Source organism: Fusarium odoratissimum (genome assembly GCF_000260195.1).
Source record: "Fusarium odoratissimum NRRL 54006 unplaced genomic scaffold supercont1.7, whole genome shotgun sequence".
NCBI classification, from domain to species: Eukaryota; Fungi; Ascomycota; class Sordariomycetes; order Hypocreales; family Nectriaceae; genus Fusarium; species Fusarium odoratissimum.
The window spans coordinates 937,202-951,716 of record NW_022158693.1 but is presented as its reverse complement, the minus strand read 5'-3'; the positions used below and the strand labels follow the sequence as shown (position 1 = coordinate 951,716).

At 48.7% G+C, this 14,515-nt stretch overlaps 7 protein-coding genes across 8 annotated transcripts; 2 read left to right on the top strand and 5 right to left on the bottom strand.

The window, feature by feature from the left end:
- Positions 1–7: 7 nt before the first annotated feature.
- On the top strand, positions 8–1,355 carry FOIG_05607 (uncharacterized protein). Its single transcript, XM_031204294.1, has 2 exons — positions 8–474; positions 524–1,355. The coding sequence occupies exons 1-2, from the start codon at positions 117–119 to the stop codon at positions 1,087–1,089; spliced, it is 924 nt and encodes a 307-aa protein (XP_031066123.1). The 5' UTR covers positions 8–116; the 3' UTR covers positions 1,090–1,355.
- On the bottom strand, positions 20–2,015 carry FOIG_05606 (dihydrofolate reductase). The gene is made up of 2 exons (XM_031204293.1): positions 1,843–2,015; positions 20–1,753 (listed from the first exon to the last, which is right to left on the bottom strand). The coding sequence occupies exons 1-2, from the start codon at positions 1,978–1,980 to the stop codon at positions 1,286–1,288; spliced, it is 606 nt and encodes a 201-aa protein (XP_031066122.1). The 5' UTR covers positions 1,981–2,015; the 3' UTR covers positions 20–1,285.
- Positions 2,016–2,090: 75 nt separating this feature from the next.
- On the bottom strand, positions 2,091–3,242 carry FOIG_05605 (uncharacterized protein). The gene is made up of 5 exons (XM_031204292.1): positions 3,136–3,242; positions 3,008–3,086; positions 2,918–2,958; positions 2,390–2,870; positions 2,091–2,340 (listed from the first exon to the last, which is right to left on the bottom strand). The coding sequence occupies exons 1-5, from the start codon at positions 3,167–3,169 to the stop codon at positions 2,268–2,270; spliced, it is 708 nt and encodes a 235-aa protein (XP_031066121.1). The 5' UTR covers positions 3,170–3,242; the 3' UTR covers positions 2,091–2,267.
- A 111-nt stretch (positions 3,243–3,353) lies between these two features.
- Positions 3,354–9,203, top strand: FOIG_05604 (oxidoreductase). The gene is made up of 4 exons (XM_031204291.1): positions 3,354–3,535; positions 3,588–3,781; positions 3,834–4,160; positions 4,210–9,203. Exons 1-4 carry the CDS (start codon positions 3,442–3,444, stop codon positions 4,525–4,527), a joined length of 933 nt encoding a protein of 310 aa, XP_031066120.1. The 5' UTR covers positions 3,354–3,441; the 3' UTR covers positions 4,528–9,203.
- On the bottom strand, positions 4,482–10,146 carry FOIG_05603 (uncharacterized protein). The gene is made up of 4 exons (XM_031204290.1): positions 9,916–10,146; positions 6,849–9,784; positions 6,527–6,802; positions 4,482–6,479 (listed from the first exon to the last, which is right to left on the bottom strand). Exons 2-4 carry the CDS (start codon positions 9,711–9,713, stop codon positions 4,809–4,811), a joined length of 4,812 nt encoding a protein of 1,603 aa, XP_031066119.1. The 5' UTR covers positions 9,714–9,784; positions 9,916–10,146; the 3' UTR covers positions 4,482–4,808.
- A 1,045-nt stretch (positions 10,147–11,191) lies between these two features.
- Positions 11,192–12,285, bottom strand: FOIG_05602 (uncharacterized protein). 2 transcript variants are annotated; one of them, XM_031204289.1, is made up of 3 exons: positions 12,055–12,285; positions 11,861–12,000; positions 11,193–11,805 (listed from the first exon to the last, which is right to left on the bottom strand). In XM_031204289.1, the coding sequence occupies exons 2-3, from the start codon at positions 11,945–11,947 to the stop codon at positions 11,608–11,610; spliced, it is 285 nt and encodes a 94-aa protein (XP_031066118.1). In that variant the 5' UTR covers positions 11,948–12,000; positions 12,055–12,285; the 3' UTR covers positions 11,193–11,607. The 2 variants fall into 2 exon arrangements, with proteins under 2 accessions (XP_031066117.1, XP_031066118.1); XM_031204288.1 differs by having other exon boundaries at positions 11,192–11,805; positions 11,861–12,285.
- A 327-nt stretch (positions 12,286–12,612) lies between these two features.
- On the bottom strand, positions 12,613–13,448 carry FOIG_05601 (uncharacterized protein). The gene is made up of 2 exons (XM_031204287.1): positions 13,385–13,448; positions 12,613–13,299 (listed from the first exon to the last, which is right to left on the bottom strand). Exon 2 carries the CDS (start codon positions 13,044–13,046, stop codon positions 12,702–12,704), a length of 345 nt encoding a protein of 114 aa, XP_031066116.1. The 5' UTR covers positions 13,047–13,299; positions 13,385–13,448; the 3' UTR covers positions 12,613–12,701.
- Between the last annotated feature and the right edge of the window lie 1,067 nt (positions 13,449–14,515).

Here is a 14,515-nt window from a genome sequence, read left to right as displayed (position 1 = left end):
GATTCAACTTACTAGCTTAGGATCCAAGGGTCCATGACGATAACACTCCAAGTGCCTCTCATCCCGCCTTGCCCAGGCCCTTCACGCCAAATCTCCCTATTGAACATACTCTCACGATGAGCATGGCCTGCGAGACATGTCGAACCCAGGCCCGGACCGTCCTCCGGGCTGCAATGCGAGCCGGCGCATCACGAGCCGCTGCACCGACGACGAGGAATTTCCTTCCACCCGCTGCGGTTGTTACTCGACGACACTTTAGCAACACGAGCTCGAGAAGTCTCCTCAAGGGTATCGGAAAGTCTATGGCGGAGCCGTATCGTGTGTTGGGTGCGACGGAGCAGCTTTTCAAGGCTTCAGCGAAGGCGGCGGATTATCATATCACTGAGAAGGAGAGAAAAGATGATCAGGTGCAGCTTGCGGAGGATGGTGAAGAGATTGGACACTCTCTGAACCCTGATAGTCCCTGGCATCACAGCACGTCTCTCAACAACCTCAAAGAATCGTCCCATGCTAACTTTCACAGCCTTTAAACTTCCTCCAACCTTCAGCACCTGGTCCCACGTAACCATGCTTCACCTCTACCTAATCAACACCCGAATACGCTGCTTCGACCGCGAGAGCTTCCAAAACTGGCAGCACCAGCTCACAGACCACTTCTTCTTCGAGTGCGAGAAGAAGATGCACATCGATCACCACATCACATCGAGCGCCCTCCGCCAGCGATACCTCAAGGACATTTTCGTTCAGTGGCGCGGTCTTCTGCTAGCATACGACGAGGGTCTCATCAAGGGCGATGCGATGCTAGCAAGTGCCATCTGGCGAAACCTGTTCAAGGGTTCTGCTGATGCGGACCCCAGAGCTCTTCTTGCTATCGTGGGCTGGATGAGATCGACACTGTTGCAGTTCGAGGCTGTTTCGGATAATAACCTTCCTGCGCAATTACCGGCGATTATGGCCAAGCCGGTGGATGTGTTCTGGACGAGATTGGAGAAGCAACTTGGTGGACAGCAGGAGGATGGTCTTCCTGCTAAGGAGGTGAAGGAGGAGCCTGTATCAACAGAGGAGACAGCCAAGGCTTCAGCGAACTAGAGCGCGGAAGGAAGATTTGTACTATCAGATGGATGTATGGGTTACATGACAAAAAAAAATAGAACGGGCGGGCTGTATGAATAGGGCATTGGATGAGGGTATCTTCTTAGGCATGACGGTTGTATATGAATAATTCCCTGATGATATTCCACCTCATATATATGTTCTTTTGTTGTGATTATCTCTGTATGGTCAACTAATCATGCTTCTCCCACATTTGAAACTCATACTTTGTACCAGCTTCTTCCTGGCCACCCTCTTCAATCTCTTCACCTGTCCACTCCTGCAACTCCTCTCTAGACTTTCTCTCCCACGATCCATCCTTCAAGTCGACAGGAAAGAAAGTATCGCAGTCAAAATCACGCTCAATACTCGTGAGAAGGATCCGTCGCGCTTCTGGCAGTCTGAGAGCGGCGTCATAGATCTGCGCACCACCGATGACGAAAATTCGACCGACGTCGCTATGAGCACGGGCGTATTGAAGAGCAAGTTCAAGAGATTGGACTCTCACGGGTTCAGAGGGCTCAAATTCTCCGGGAAGCCTTGAGGGTGCGGAGCGGGAAATGACAATGTTGAGACGGTCTTTCAGAGGCCGGAATTTGGTGGGGATTGAGTCCCAGGTTTTGCGGCCCATGATGACTGCGTTGATAGACGATGAGGAGGCCTGGTCGAGTCAGTACATGACTCTCGTGGTCTTTTCAATGCAGCGATAACACAGCGATGTATAGCTAGCAAGGTAAGGGTAATATATACCTGTGGTGGCACCCGAGTTGTGACACGCGCAAAGTACTTCATTTCTTTGCGTAGACCTTGCCAGGGCATTGTTCCATGGAGGCCAATGCCCATGTTGCGCGTGGCCGCGACTATGAGATTCAATTCGAGAGACTGCATTGCTCAAGATGTTGATGATGAATCTGTGAGGTCAGAGTTGGAGGTTTGATGAGTCTTAAGTTGCTGAGTGGGTTTGTGTGACGGTGATGGTACTAATGACACCTGAGACATGGCATGACGATATATCGCGTATTTATTCTACGTCTTTCACTTTTCTTACGTTTGGAAGTAATAGGTCGCGTTTCTTTTCATCTGCAATAAATTCCGTCTTCATTGTTGGTACAAATCCAGTTCCAGGCTTATGATTTCTTTCTGTTAACCACCAAGCTTATCGAGTGAGGCTCCCCTCACAACTTTGATGGAGGCAAAATCTCAACATCCTTGAAAGGAACTCCCAAAAACCGATAAATATGGTTAAATCTGCAACGTCAGTTTCTGCTTTCTTTCCTTTGCCGCATTGGCGACTTACCTGTCACTTCCAAAGAAAGCCTCGGACTTGCTATCATCGCGGGTCACAATCAACCAAGGAGCTCCAAAAGCGCCCTTCTGAACCGCTTCACCAGTAAGATCTTTGACCCTCTCCTTCATAATCTCTCTTCCATTCATGATCTTCTCAACATCTTCATCAGAGAAAAGCTTCTTGCCAGACCCTCCATCAAGCTCATCCGTTGCTTCCTTGAGAGCTGCAATGAGCTTCTCGTCCTCGGCAAGATTGACATGAGGAGGCAGCCATATCTTGTGAAAGAGGAATCGGATTGCAGCGAGATAAGTTGACTCTGGGTAGTTCTCCTTGATAAAGTGTAGGGCGCGGAGAGGTGACACGGTCTTTGCGATGGCAACGATATCGGGTGGCGAGCCTTGATAGGGAACCCCAAGACGCTCAGCAGCGCGGAATGAATCTCTAGCAAGATATTCCCCCTTGGCCTTGAGAACCCATGGAGGACGGTTTCCTAATCTATGTAAGATGAAGTCAAGGTATTCGGTTCAATATAGTTACCTGATGTCTGCATAATGCCGCCCAAAAAGACAGGGATGAAACTATAAAAGTCAGCGATTTTCTCAAAGATATGGATAGGCATTAACATACTTCACTTTCACTCCATGAGCAGCGAGTTTGCTCATGTTCTGTCTCAAGTCCGCATATCCTACATAACTGTAGAATGACACTATTGCATATCAGTGCTACCCAAGAAATAGGGACATTAGATGACTTACCAATGTCTAGGTAACAGTCGATACGTCCACCCATTTTTAGCACAATGTTTCTCTTTGACGTTATTCGATGAGTAAATGACGAGACGTGTACTTGTAGGTACCTTTCCAAGGCGTACCTCAGGATGCTTTATTAAACGGATCTCGGCCCCTGGTCGGTGTGGGGACTTCCCCGTGCCGAGGCTCGGGGAAGGTGGAGGTTGGGGTGCATCGGACTTACACCTTTCAGGACATTTGATCTATAAGCAGATCGTCAGTATTTATACAAAGTTTCAAGTAACAAATCTCTTGGTGAAACAATTATCCACAATGGTATCTAAGAAACCTGTTGCTCTTGTTGTAGGCGCATCTAGAGGCATCGGCCGTCAAGTCGCCGTTGACCTCGCCCGCAATGGCTACGCTGGTATGTCAAGCTTCTCTGTATTTATTGTACTTATGAAGCTAACACTTTAAAGTTGTTGTTGCTGCAAAGACTATCAGTGATCTTTCCAATCTACCAGAGCCCTTTCCTCCAAATCCCAACTCTTCCGCTTCTACCATCACAACAGTTGCTCGCGAGATTACTTCTGAGGGAGGCGATGCTACTGCTATTCAGGTCGACGTCCGCTATCCTGAGAGTATAGATGCTCTTGTATCGAATACTATCTCCGTGAGTTTACCAAATTGCTCTTCCTTCTGAATCTCCTTACTAACAATCCCAGACTTATGGCCGTCTAGATGTTCTCATCTACAACTCAGGCGCCATCTTCTGGGCTCCTGTCTCGTCGACTCCCGTAAAGCGCTTCCAGCTCATGCAGCGCGTCAATCCAGAAGGACTCTACGCAACGGTTCAAGCTGTTCTTCCTCATATTTCTTCTTCAGGCCGAATAGTTGTTGTCAGCCCACCTATCTATAGTCGTTTCTTCCGCGGCAAGACTGCATATGCTATGGGCAAGGTTGGTATGAGTGTTCTTACAAAGGGTCTTGCCATGGACTTTGAGCGCGAGGGGAAGAAGGATATGGCTATCACATCTATTTGGCCAGCTGTGGTATGTTGGATCTGATACCTTGAGCTTGCTTTGACAACTGACATATTAGGCTATCGAGTCGGCGGCTACAGAGAAATTCACAGCCAAAAACCCAGAGGAAGCCAACGATTTACGAAAGGCAACCATCTTCTCCGACGCTATCCTCGAGATTCTCAAAGCTTATCCAAGCGTCGTGAACGGCGAGCTCCTCCTGGATGAAGACTTCCTTCGCGAACATGCAGGAATAACCGACTTTTCCAAATACAATGTTATTTCAGGTGCCTCACCACGGAGGATCATGCCCCAAAGTCTCCCAGACTTGACCGTAGCAGAGCAAGCAGACGAGGGCAAACGGTACGACAGCACAAAGGATAAATCCAAGCTATAAAATTATTGAAGATCGCTATTGTTTCAATATATGTAGGAAAAAAGAGACCGTTGTACAGGTAGCTAATAACACGGAAAAAATGAACCTGCGCAGCCATGATATCCTCTAGAACACACATCTAATACCTCCTTGGCCATGGAAGCTGCGTTCACCAAACTCCTAGACATGATTACAAACGTACACCCGACTCTTTGAAACCCCTCCTTTCCATTCCTTTCCTTTCCTTTCCCTGCCATTTTACAAAAACACATATCTCCCGAGATTTTATGGTGCGCCAGCCATCAATAGGGGATTTGGCTACCTGGTCCCACTCCTTGCATGCCATCAATGTCCTCCATTACACTGTTGAACACGTGCATGATTTGGTCAACGACTCTGCTGCGGTTCCACTCATTTCTTGTGCGCCATATAGCGTCCATGAGCTCACGGTTGATTTGTTCAAGCTGCTCAATAGTACAGCCGCTTGTCGCGTCCGTTAGGTTCTGAAGGAATGCATCTATCTCGCCTCCAGCGAAAGGTTGAGAAGCGGAAGTGGATGAACCTGAGTTTCGAACCGACTGGTATTCATCAGAAGTCTGATCATTGAGGATGTTGGCCATTCCGCCCACACTCTGAGCCTTGAAACCGGATGATCGCTGCGAAGGTGGACTACCAGAGATGCCCGATCCTTGCATAAGGTTACCCCCTGCCGCAGCAGCCTGAGCTTGAGAGTGCAACCAAGAGTCTTCTCCAGAAGTGTTGTGCCCGGCTACGAGTAGCGTGTCTGGGATGTCGACCTGGCTATCATCCTCAACACCTCGGTTCTCAGCGTGGCCACCATTTGTCATTTGACTAAAGTTTGACGAATGGTGAGTTGATGGATCTGAGGTTTTGGTTGTTGAAGCCTCGTTGATAACAGCTGATGGTGAAACTCCTGGAGGGAGAGTAGTCACTACTGACTTCTGTGAGATCTGGGTCATGCCAGTATGAGCCACGCTGGGGTCATGAGACTTTGGTGGAGGCCCCATGTCAGACATAGCCTGCGTATCATCGTGGACACCACTCATCTGGACATCTTCTCCCAATGGGTGAGTGAGGCCATTACTCAAGGGGTGTGATGAATCCTGACCAGAGGTGCCATGACCATTCGAGAGTGGGCTTCTAACTTGGAACCTGGCAGTTGTCCTCGATCCTGGCACGGCTTCTCCCAGAGTAACAGGGCCTTGAGAGTCGCTATCATTACCACCCAGATCAGATTGCACACGGTCTACGACAGACTGCATAGCTTTTCGCTTTCTCTCTTTCTCAGTAGCATCCTTGGCGCGCTGAACTTGGCGTCTATACAGCGCCTCCCAGTCAACTTGAGAGGTTTGGTTTTCGATACTAGCGACATCAACCTCGACGTTGCTGAGGAGTTCATTGGCCTTGAGAGTTCGCTCCTTATCTCCAATATTTTTGGCGTCTTTTGCAAGAGCCTTAATATCGAAGAGAAAGTCCTTTGGGCGGGCATAGAAACCGTTTGACAAGCGCTCCTCGATGGTGGTTGTCTCAAGGTTATAATAACACTTCCCAGATGTGGTATCTTTGAGAACGTCGTTGTCGTACTTGTCCTTGACGATCTCATATGGTCGACGTTGTCCAGCTTCAAGGTCCGGACGCACATAATTGGGGTCCGACTCGGCGAAGAGATAGTCGATCTGAGTTTGAGGGATGACAGGCTGCCTGAACTTCTTGTACTTTCGATTGATCTGATCCATAATGGGTTGAAGCTGGATCTTGAGAGCATTGAGAAGCTGGTGATCTTTCTTCTGTGCAGCCTTCATATCAGCCTTGGTAGGAGGCGGTGGTTCAATTGGAGGAGCCACGGGAAGCTCCTCGAGGACCCTCTTCTTCCGATTTTCAGGGTCGGGGAACTCGCGGGGTTTCTTCTTAACATATTGCAACGTTGTGCTGAAATATTCCATTCGAGAATGCTACAAAAGTTAGCACAGGAGCCCCATTTCACAAATGTCTTACTTACCAGATCAGGTTTCTCAATTTTCATTTGGTTCTTCTTTGCGAATCCAAAAAAGTCGCGGAAGAGTTCACTGGGAAGCTCTTCTCTATCACCCTCTGCTGTCGCGAGAAGAAGAACTGGATCAGTAGGAGGAATAGATCGTAACATAGTCTTGAAAGTTGTAAGAGCAAGAGTGTTGTGTAGTGCCATATACCAAGCTTCGATGTTAGGGATATAAATAACGCTAGGTTTGTGTCGCCTGACTTCCGTAAAGAGACCGACAATGACCTGCTCCATAGCCTGCCGACGTTAGTCTGTAGTTTCCCTTGTGAGTGCACAAACTTACTCTTCCATCACCCAAGATGCTGGGAAGATCAAAATTCTGAACATGAACCCCCTCGAAATGGTGAAGAATGGCAGAAGCAATGTAACTCTGTCCCATACCGCTAACACCATATATGATGAAGCGAGGGCGGAACACTCTGGATCGTTCAAACTCTTGGTGCATGGTTTCTCTACCAAAGCCATGATCATCGTCATCGAACTGCTCGTACATGGCTTCTTGAAGAGCTGTCATCTTCTTCCTGCGAGGCAACAGGTCATCAAGGGCATTCTTGGCTTCGTTAAACTGTTTGCGTAGTAGCGGCTCTATCGATTTGGGAAGTGGTTTAGCGCCAGATGTCGCTGATCGTTCAGAGGAGGGAATAAGCTTCTTAATAGACAGCATAAAGTCAGTGGCATGAACGCCAATCTTCTCGGGGTCGACCACAAGCTTTTCCTTGGAGGCGTAAATTTGGGGATAGGTTCGCTGAATGGCATTGAGAGCTGCTTCAGTACAGAGAGCTCGTAAATCAGCACCACCATAGCCCTTTGTGTTCTCGGCTAGGGAATCTTTGAACTTCTCTGATAGTCCCCAGTCTGCTGTGTGAATGTTGAGAATTGACTTTCGCCCTTCGATATCAGGCAACGGAAAGTAAAACTCTCGGTCGAATCGACCAGGTCGACGAAGAGCAGGGTCGATATTGTCAGGTCGATTGGTGGCTCCAATAACAATGACTTGACCACGACCGTCCATGCCATCCATCAATGCCAACAGGGTTGAGACAATGGAAGCATGGATCTGTTCCTGCTTGCTGGAACGAACCGGCGCAAGACCGTCAATCTCATCGAAGAAAATGATACTGGGCTGAGTTCTGCGCGCTTCCTCGAAGAGCAATCGAAGCTGTTTCTCGGCTTCACCCACCCACTTGCTCAGGGCATCGGCACCCTTACGCATGTAGAATGAGATCTTACGACCGCCGGAGCCAACTGAGTTGGCCAGAGCACGAGCAAGCAGCGTTTTACCTGTTCCAGGAGGACCATGGAACAAAACACCACGAGGTGGAGTGACGTGGAATCGTGTGAAGAGCTCGGGGTAGAGCAAAGGAAGCTGCACCATTTCCTTCAACTGGTCGATATGTCCCTGAAGACCACCAACCTTGCTGAAGTCAACGTTCAGGTCAACACCAAGAGGGTCAGCATCCGCAAGGGCTTTGCGGTCCTTGATCTTGCCAACGTTGGGAGCGCCAGCATCGGGGTTTAGGCCAGGGACACCGGGAAGAAGCCCACCGTGAGTCGCAGCTGTCGGTGTCATACCGACATTACCAGCTACACTAGAGCGATGCACCATCTCATCGTCGCTGCTGTCTGAATCGACCCCGCCAGCTGCGCCAGTACCCCAAGGCCCATTAAGAAGGGATCCAGCTCCACCGCCGCCCCCAAAAGGTCCAAATGTGGTGTTGAGGCTGCGTTCCCAGCCTTGACTGGCACCGCCACGTCCTCGGCGCGAGCGCGATTGTGCAGCAGGAGCCTCAACTTCTTCCTCTTCAATATTAGCCGAGGTGAGAGGAGGCATGTAATAATTCACGCGTGTTCTCGCTCGCCGAGTGCTTTCCTGGTACACAATGGGTGATTCTTTCCTCGGGCGACGGCGACGAGAGCGCGAGTCCTGCCTAAGTTCTCGTGCCTCTTCATTCAGCTCGTCCAAGTCAAATTCGGGTTCATCGTCTCCAGAGTCCCCACCACGGCGAGATCTGGCGGGTTGGGAACGTCGGCCGCGGGGAACCGGGCTATCAACGTCGTCGTCATCTTGAGGTAGGGGCTTTTCTGCACCGGAGCCCTCTGCATCGTCAGATTCGTCGCCTGGTTCGAAGTCACTGCTGACTTCTTGAGACTTTTTGCTCGATTTGCGGGTTAGTCGGCGCGGCTTTCTAGGTCCAGCATCCGACTCAGCTTCTTCCGGTACTGCAGAGGCGTTGGCGCGGGAGCCACGGGTTCGGCGAGTGACAGGCACATCATCCTCATCATCCTCCTCCTCTACCGTCTGCACAGGCGCATCTTCTCCAGGTGCATCCTGATCAGCAGCATCTAGCATTTCTTGATCAGCCACTTCTTTCTTTTCAATCTCTTCAGGATCTTGAGATAATTCGTCGGGCTGGTCGGCTTCTCTGACTTCCTTAAAGCTGCTTTCCTGTGTAGCCTCTTGAATCGTCTCGGGGGCATTCTTGAGGCCCTTAAACCCACGGGTAGCTCTCGTGCTCCGAGCGAATGTCTCGGGGCTTCTGCTTCGCGAATCGCGTGACGGGACGGCGTGTTTCCCAGAATTGGAAAGTTCGAGGAACTCTTCAGCTTCCTCTGTATGAGCTCGAGTAGTCCTACGAGGTGCAGGCAACTTGGAGTTGGTGAGTTTCAACTTGACAACCCTGGATCTAGTTGACCTGGCAGGCTCCTCTACTGGCTCGCCTTCAGCGTCGTCTTCTTTGACATCTTCGTCGTCGTCAACTTTGATATCCTCATCACCTGGCTTATCAGATTCATCGCCAGTAGCTGATGCTTCTTCTTCGCTACTTTCTGCGTAGTTGCGGGGCTGCGTGGCAGCTTTTCTGGCGCGACGACCAGCGGCATTCACAGGAGCAGCATCATCCTCTTCTTCGTCGTCGTCATCGAGGAAATCGTCCTCGTTGCTATCAGAGACTTCATCCTCGTCATCATCGATGTCCGAACCCAGGTAACCGTTCCTGCGTCGGCGACTGGGTTTTCCGCTGCGTGAACGGGAGTGCTTCTTTGTGCTTTTTCGGGGTGGTCCAGCTTCCGAAGGGTCGAAGTTTTCGTCTTCGGGATCGGACTTGTTGGGATCAAAGTCCTCGAGGACTCTTTTGCGTTTGCTAACCATGGTTGTTATGGCGTTTGCGCGTAAATATGATGGAACGTTATCGGCGACGGGTATAATTGAACTTGGCGGTTCTGTACACAAAGGGAGGTCAACCAAGGGATGCCAACAGGGTGGCAACAGTCACAGCCATAAGCGCGGACCTTGCATTACATTCATCGAATCGTCGCGTTCCTTTTGATGAATTTTTGGGGGGTAAACTCACCTATATGCGCGTCTAGATATGATTTCACGTCAAAGCATGCATGGGCGCGGCCTGGGTCGCGGTTGAGCTTGTGGCGCTCAAGATCGGCGCAAAGACATCAAGTAGAAAACAAGCCAAACAACCAACTCGCGTAATGTCGCTGATTGAACTGGCTGATGCTGATGGTATATTCAAAGCAAACGCGGTCAAAATAGGGGATGGAATTTGGGGGTTTGCCGCGTGAAGTGAAGGTTTAGTTACGGATACCAAACGACAGGTTAGCAATGTGGACCCACTTTCATTCAGGCAGTTGTGGTTCCAGTCTCTGATTGGTGGGTCACCACCAATTTCAATGTGATCGCAGTTTAATTGTAGCTTGATCTACGAAGCTCTCATGACGAGAACAAAACGACGAATTCTCAACATGGCTTGTTTAATGGCTTTGGGGACTTTTTTATTGTCGATAAGGTCAGTTTCGGCCTCAAATTCGTTTTCCTCGCATTTTTGACCTTACTCAAGCCCATCTGCACTTTCAATTCTTGATCATATTTTCCAAAATGCTCACATATAAATTCGTTCTATCCCAGCTCGTTCCCGGTAGTCAGCTTGATTTAAAGCTCGGTATCGTTGTAGGGCTGAAGACGTTGACAGCATGGTGCATGCGCATTACCCCGGAAAATTTATGCCTTACAATTTAGGCAGCACTACACAATTAGGATCTCACGAACCACAACAATAGATCACACATGATCATCGATAAGCTATTGAGAGGGGTTTATGGCTACATGCGTTTCACTGAGTAATGATTATATGGAAATTGGAGTTCGTGAACCCATGCGCTTGGTATATTCTACTGGACCTATTGCACTGTATTGTCATTGACACATTATTTTAATTGCAAAGGGGCGATCCACGGTATCCCCTTTGAAGCTATGATCTAAATATGATGAGCCATAGTCCATACATATGACAGAGAATAAATAGAAATTACCCGTAACACAGGAGATGAGGGGATCGTAAGAAACGTCAACCCTTATCTATTGGACACCGCGTATAAATAGCTTGGTCTAGATCTCTGCTCGGCTGTTGAACCGACCTACCCTGGTGTTTCCAGGAATACAACGGGAATAGTCACATTTTAATCGTAATATTCCCGGGCCCTGAATACCCTCGTAGTCGGATGCTCGGCCAAACATTACGCGTCCCAGGTCTTGGCTCATAATCGCCAAGACTAGCCACGCAATGCGAAGATCGTTCCGAATGCGAAGATCTTCACGATTCGTGAAACGGAAAACACGGCCTGATCAGACTTTTGTTTTCTTCTTGTACATCACACCAAATTTAGAAACAGGTTTTAACAGATTTTGTAAAAATTTGTATCGAATTCATGGACTCATTGTAATAGGTATTGTTACACAAAAATGGTATCATGTCTCTTGTGGTACAGTCATTCCCACCCCGACTCCTAAAAAAGTTTCCCTAATTGCGCCTGGTTGGATGGACAATTGTCTTTAACCATACCAAAGACGCCACGCTTCCCAATGAATGAGAGTGTCCGTCCCGTACCAGCCAGTGACGATGAGTGAGTGTGAAACGACCAGCACAAGGTGTTATGTTGCTTTGGCGTGATTAGGCGGTCATGCTATAGAGCTGGTGATGCTGCAGGGCAGGGTTTCTTTGTTCTTGTTCGTATGTGCTCGTACAGCTGACACTTCAATCCTTGCCCAACATTGCCCGGGCGAGATCAGCCAGAGAAGGGCCGCCAAAGAGGAACTGGCTTGAATGGCGGCCACAGTAGGTAACATTGTTGACTGGCTGAGGAGCAGCCTTGAACCAAGAGCGGGAGGCTTTGGTTGTGGAAGATGCCGTAGATTGGGTCGAGAACTCGCTGGAGTATGAGTCTGTTCGTTGCTGAAATAGCTTTGTTAGTGGGGTCCAGGCCAATTCTGAGTTCAGTGTCACATACCTTAGACTCCATGAGGGGAATTGGCTCAGTGCTTCGTCCACGCTGCTCCTCAGAAGAGGTTCTGGTGCGAGAGGATCCGAAAGTCATTGTGATGTTTGTAAAGTTGAAGAGTTGTATGTGGTGTATAGTTGAAGTAATTGCTCGACTGTCTTAGTCTGCTGGGTATAGGTATCGTAGATGTATCGTCTATTAACCTTCAAGGTAGTTGTATTCAAGGCACTCCTGGTGCAATCTAAAAGATGTTCAAGGAGAGTTTGTTTGTTTATGAAGGAACTGATTGATGATGATGAGAATAAGATAGAATCATCAAGGGGGGAAATACTCCCTTAAATAAAAGTTCTTGTCAACAATGCTTCTGCGGCTGATCTACCCCAAGCTGTACCAAGACACGCCAACCCTAGTTGCTACGTAGCAGATGCCGCCCTATGGAGCGACGCTAAAAATGCCTGTAGTCAGACGAAGGCTTGGCTAGCTTGGCTGTTCTTGGGTATGACGTGCCGGTTTGGATAGCTCATGGATTCCGCGGGGTCCAATTGAAGATACGATGCGACCTTGTGGCTCACCTTTGACATTGATCGTCGTGCAGGTAGCCATTCAGGTGTAAACAAGGAGTCAGTGCTGAGTACGAGTGATACGACAAATATTACGATAGGGTCAATCGGAAAGTCGCATGATAAGGGAGTAAGACACTGCCGTGATACAGTTATTCGGCATTTATTGTGATGAGCAGTAAATAGCTCAACCATAGCCAAGTCCCTTACTTTTGTCCATCCCTTGGTTCCCCTTATCTCTTCTCCCCTCACTTCCCATCCAGCGGAATTCCAATGACAACATGTGGAGCCTACGGACGGCACTGGTCGGCCGAGATGCTGACATAACCCCGGACCGTCATCCGCCGGGTGGAGACCGGTTTCCCCATAATCGGAAGCACCGAAGCATCGGCACCGTTTATCCTGCCCGCCAAGAGAGAAAACAAGAGCCTCGTGACCATGTCTCCACCAAAACCCCATTTCCAGAAGCTGGCTAGAAGGAATTCCATGCATGTAAGATTGACGGTCTTGGTAATGATTCGCCCATCCGTATCAGATAATGTCGAGATAAGATCAAGGTCTGTCACACAGAACCCGGGCGTTCTCTCAGCCTTGGGCCAAGAGAACAAACTGTTGCTTGGCGGGGGGCTTCTCATATCTCCGATGCAACCTCATTCTGGCTTGGTGAAGTCATGGAGAATTATCATGAGATACGTGGGTCGGGATCTCGTTGGTCGATTGAATATTGGCATTTTTAGCGTATGCATTATTTTGCTGCCTGATGGCTTTTGGGATAGATTGTCATAGCAAGCATTTCAGGGTTCCACGTCAGATGCTTAATCGTACAAGCAACTGAATCAGATCTGCACATTGGCTGATTTGGTTGCACACGTACGCATTTGTTAGCAACTTCACCTGATATCAGCCTTACTATCCTCAAAAGTGGCTTACCCTAAGCTCAATTTCGCCAAATAAACTCAATTATCCTACGAACCTTTGTGTCGGTACGCAACAAGCAATCAAGAGTCCAGCTGCTCAAAATAGCTATGCGAGAACTCTTTTTAACCAAGAGATAGTGTAGGAACGTTGCATCGCGGCGTCTTCCACTACTGAGAACCTTGAGCAAAAGACACGGTCTAGAGCGTAGGGCAGACTGACGAGCTGCAGCCACGTAAGCCCAAGCTCTTATTTTTAGTGAAACTATTGCAAGGGATGACGATGTAGCCTTGAGCTGAAAGCCACAGTTGCGAGTGTCAAACGGCACTTTCCAGCGAGGAGGTTATGATCCGATTGACCTTGCTTTATCAGGTTGGTGTCTTTTAATTGACGTGTTATAGACCCTGCGATGACTCTTCTCCAGGGACCGAGCAGTGATGAGCTCTTAGACCGTTGCATCGTTTGCTCTAACGGCCACGCCGTCAATTACGTCGATAGGTTGCATCTCACAATGGTAGCATCTGCTTCATATCCAAAGAAACTCTCACCAGTCTCTATCAAGAAGCGTTCGTCATCTTGGCAACATCTTCTTTGGAACTAAGTTGCCGCTCGACCCTTGGCTATCATCTTTATTGACAACTTTTTGCATTTTGGAGTATTCACGGCAATTTCGAGATCAAGGTTTCGGCCCATGATCCATCCCGATTTCGTACCTGCCTATATCAGCCCTATCTTGCGTGCTGGGAGTCTCAGATCTTCGGGACGTGCTGAGAGGTGGATGATACGGCCCATCTGATTTAATCTTGGTACTTTTGTCGTATGATTTTCCTTTCTCCTTGTCATTCAGTGGAGTAGCTAGTTCTCTCTTCATTGAGGAGATAAGCAGGCCTCATCTGAGTAGCACCGAAGGAAACTTCCGTGAGGTAAGCATCACAATTGTTGCTACGAGGTTTTATAATTTGGATCAGTGTGGTATTATCTTGGCCAATGCGAATGTCTTGTATATTCTTTGCTCGAACTAGACGAGTGAAGATATCTTGTTAGATCTAGAATGAAACTTATGAATGATTCGAGCAATGAAGGAGCCACTGCCAGGTATTAGCCTTTTGACTGAAACTTATCACATACTTGACCTTAGTCCATGACTGACGCTGGAGCCGGACCGAAAATTTGGATGGTCGTGGGTAAA

Excerpts from the sequence above, each read along its gene's own strand:
- FOIG_05607 (XM_031204294.1), top strand. The coding sequence starts at position 117 with ATGAGCATGGCCTGCGAGACATGTCGAACCCAGGCCCGGACCGTCCTC. Across the intron at positions 475-523 it reads TGATAGTCCCTGGCATCACA|CCTTTAAACTTCCTCCAACC; the intron begins GCACGTCTCTCA and ends TAACTTTCACAG.
- FOIG_05606 (XM_031204293.1), bottom strand. The coding sequence starts at position 1,980 with ATGCAGTCTCTCGAATTGAATCTCATAGTCGCGGCCACGCGCAACATG. Across the intron at positions 1,754-1,842 it reads CAACTCGGGTGCCACCACAG|GCCTCCTCATCGTCTATCAA; the intron begins GTATATATTACC and ends TGACTCGACCAG.
- FOIG_05605 (XM_031204292.1), bottom strand. The coding sequence starts at position 3,169 with ATGGGTGGACGTATCGACTGTTACCTAGACATTG. Across the intron at positions 2,959-3,007 it reads GCTCATGGAGTGAAAGTGAA|TTTCATCCCTGTCTTTTTGG; the intron begins GTATGTTAATGC and ends TGACTTTTATAG. Across the intron at positions 2,871-2,917 it reads CGGCATTATGCAGACATCAG|GAAACCGTCCTCCATGGGTT; the intron begins GTAACTATATTG and ends TACATAGATTAG.
- FOIG_05604 (XM_031204291.1), top strand. The coding sequence starts at position 3,442 with ATGGTATCTAAGAAACCTGTTGCTCTTGTTGTAGGCGCATCTAGAGGC. Across the intron at positions 3,782-3,833 it reads TTGTATCGAATACTATCTCC|ACTTATGGCCGTCTAGATGT; the intron begins GTGAGTTTACCA and ends TAACAATCCCAG. Across the intron at positions 4,161-4,209 it reads CATCTATTTGGCCAGCTGTG|GCTATCGAGTCGGCGGCTAC; the intron begins GTATGTTGGATC and ends CTGACATATTAG.
- FOIG_05603 (XM_031204290.1), bottom strand. The coding sequence starts at position 9,713 with ATGGTTAGCAAACGCAAAAGAGTCCTCGAGGACTTTGATCCCAACAAG. Across the intron at positions 6,803-6,848 it reads GCATCTTGGGTGATGGAAGA|GCTATGGAGCAGGTCATTGT; the intron begins GTAAGTTTGTGC and ends TAACGTCGGCAG. Across the intron at positions 6,480-6,526 it reads AAATTGAGAAACCTGATCTG|CATTCTCGAATGGAATATTT; the intron begins GTAAGTAAGACA and ends TAACTTTTGTAG.
- FOIG_05602 (XM_031204288.1), bottom strand. The coding sequence starts at position 11,947 with ATGACTTTCGGATCCTCTCGCACCAGAACCTCTTCTGAGGAGCAGCGT. Across the intron at positions 11,806-11,860 it reads TTCCCCTCATGGAGTCTAAG|CAACGAACAGACTCATACTC; the intron begins GTATGTGACACT and ends AAGCTATTTCAG.
- FOIG_05601 (XM_031204287.1), bottom strand. The coding sequence starts at position 13,046 with ATGAGAAGCCCCCCGCCAAGCAACAGTTTGTTCTCTTGGCCCAAGGCT.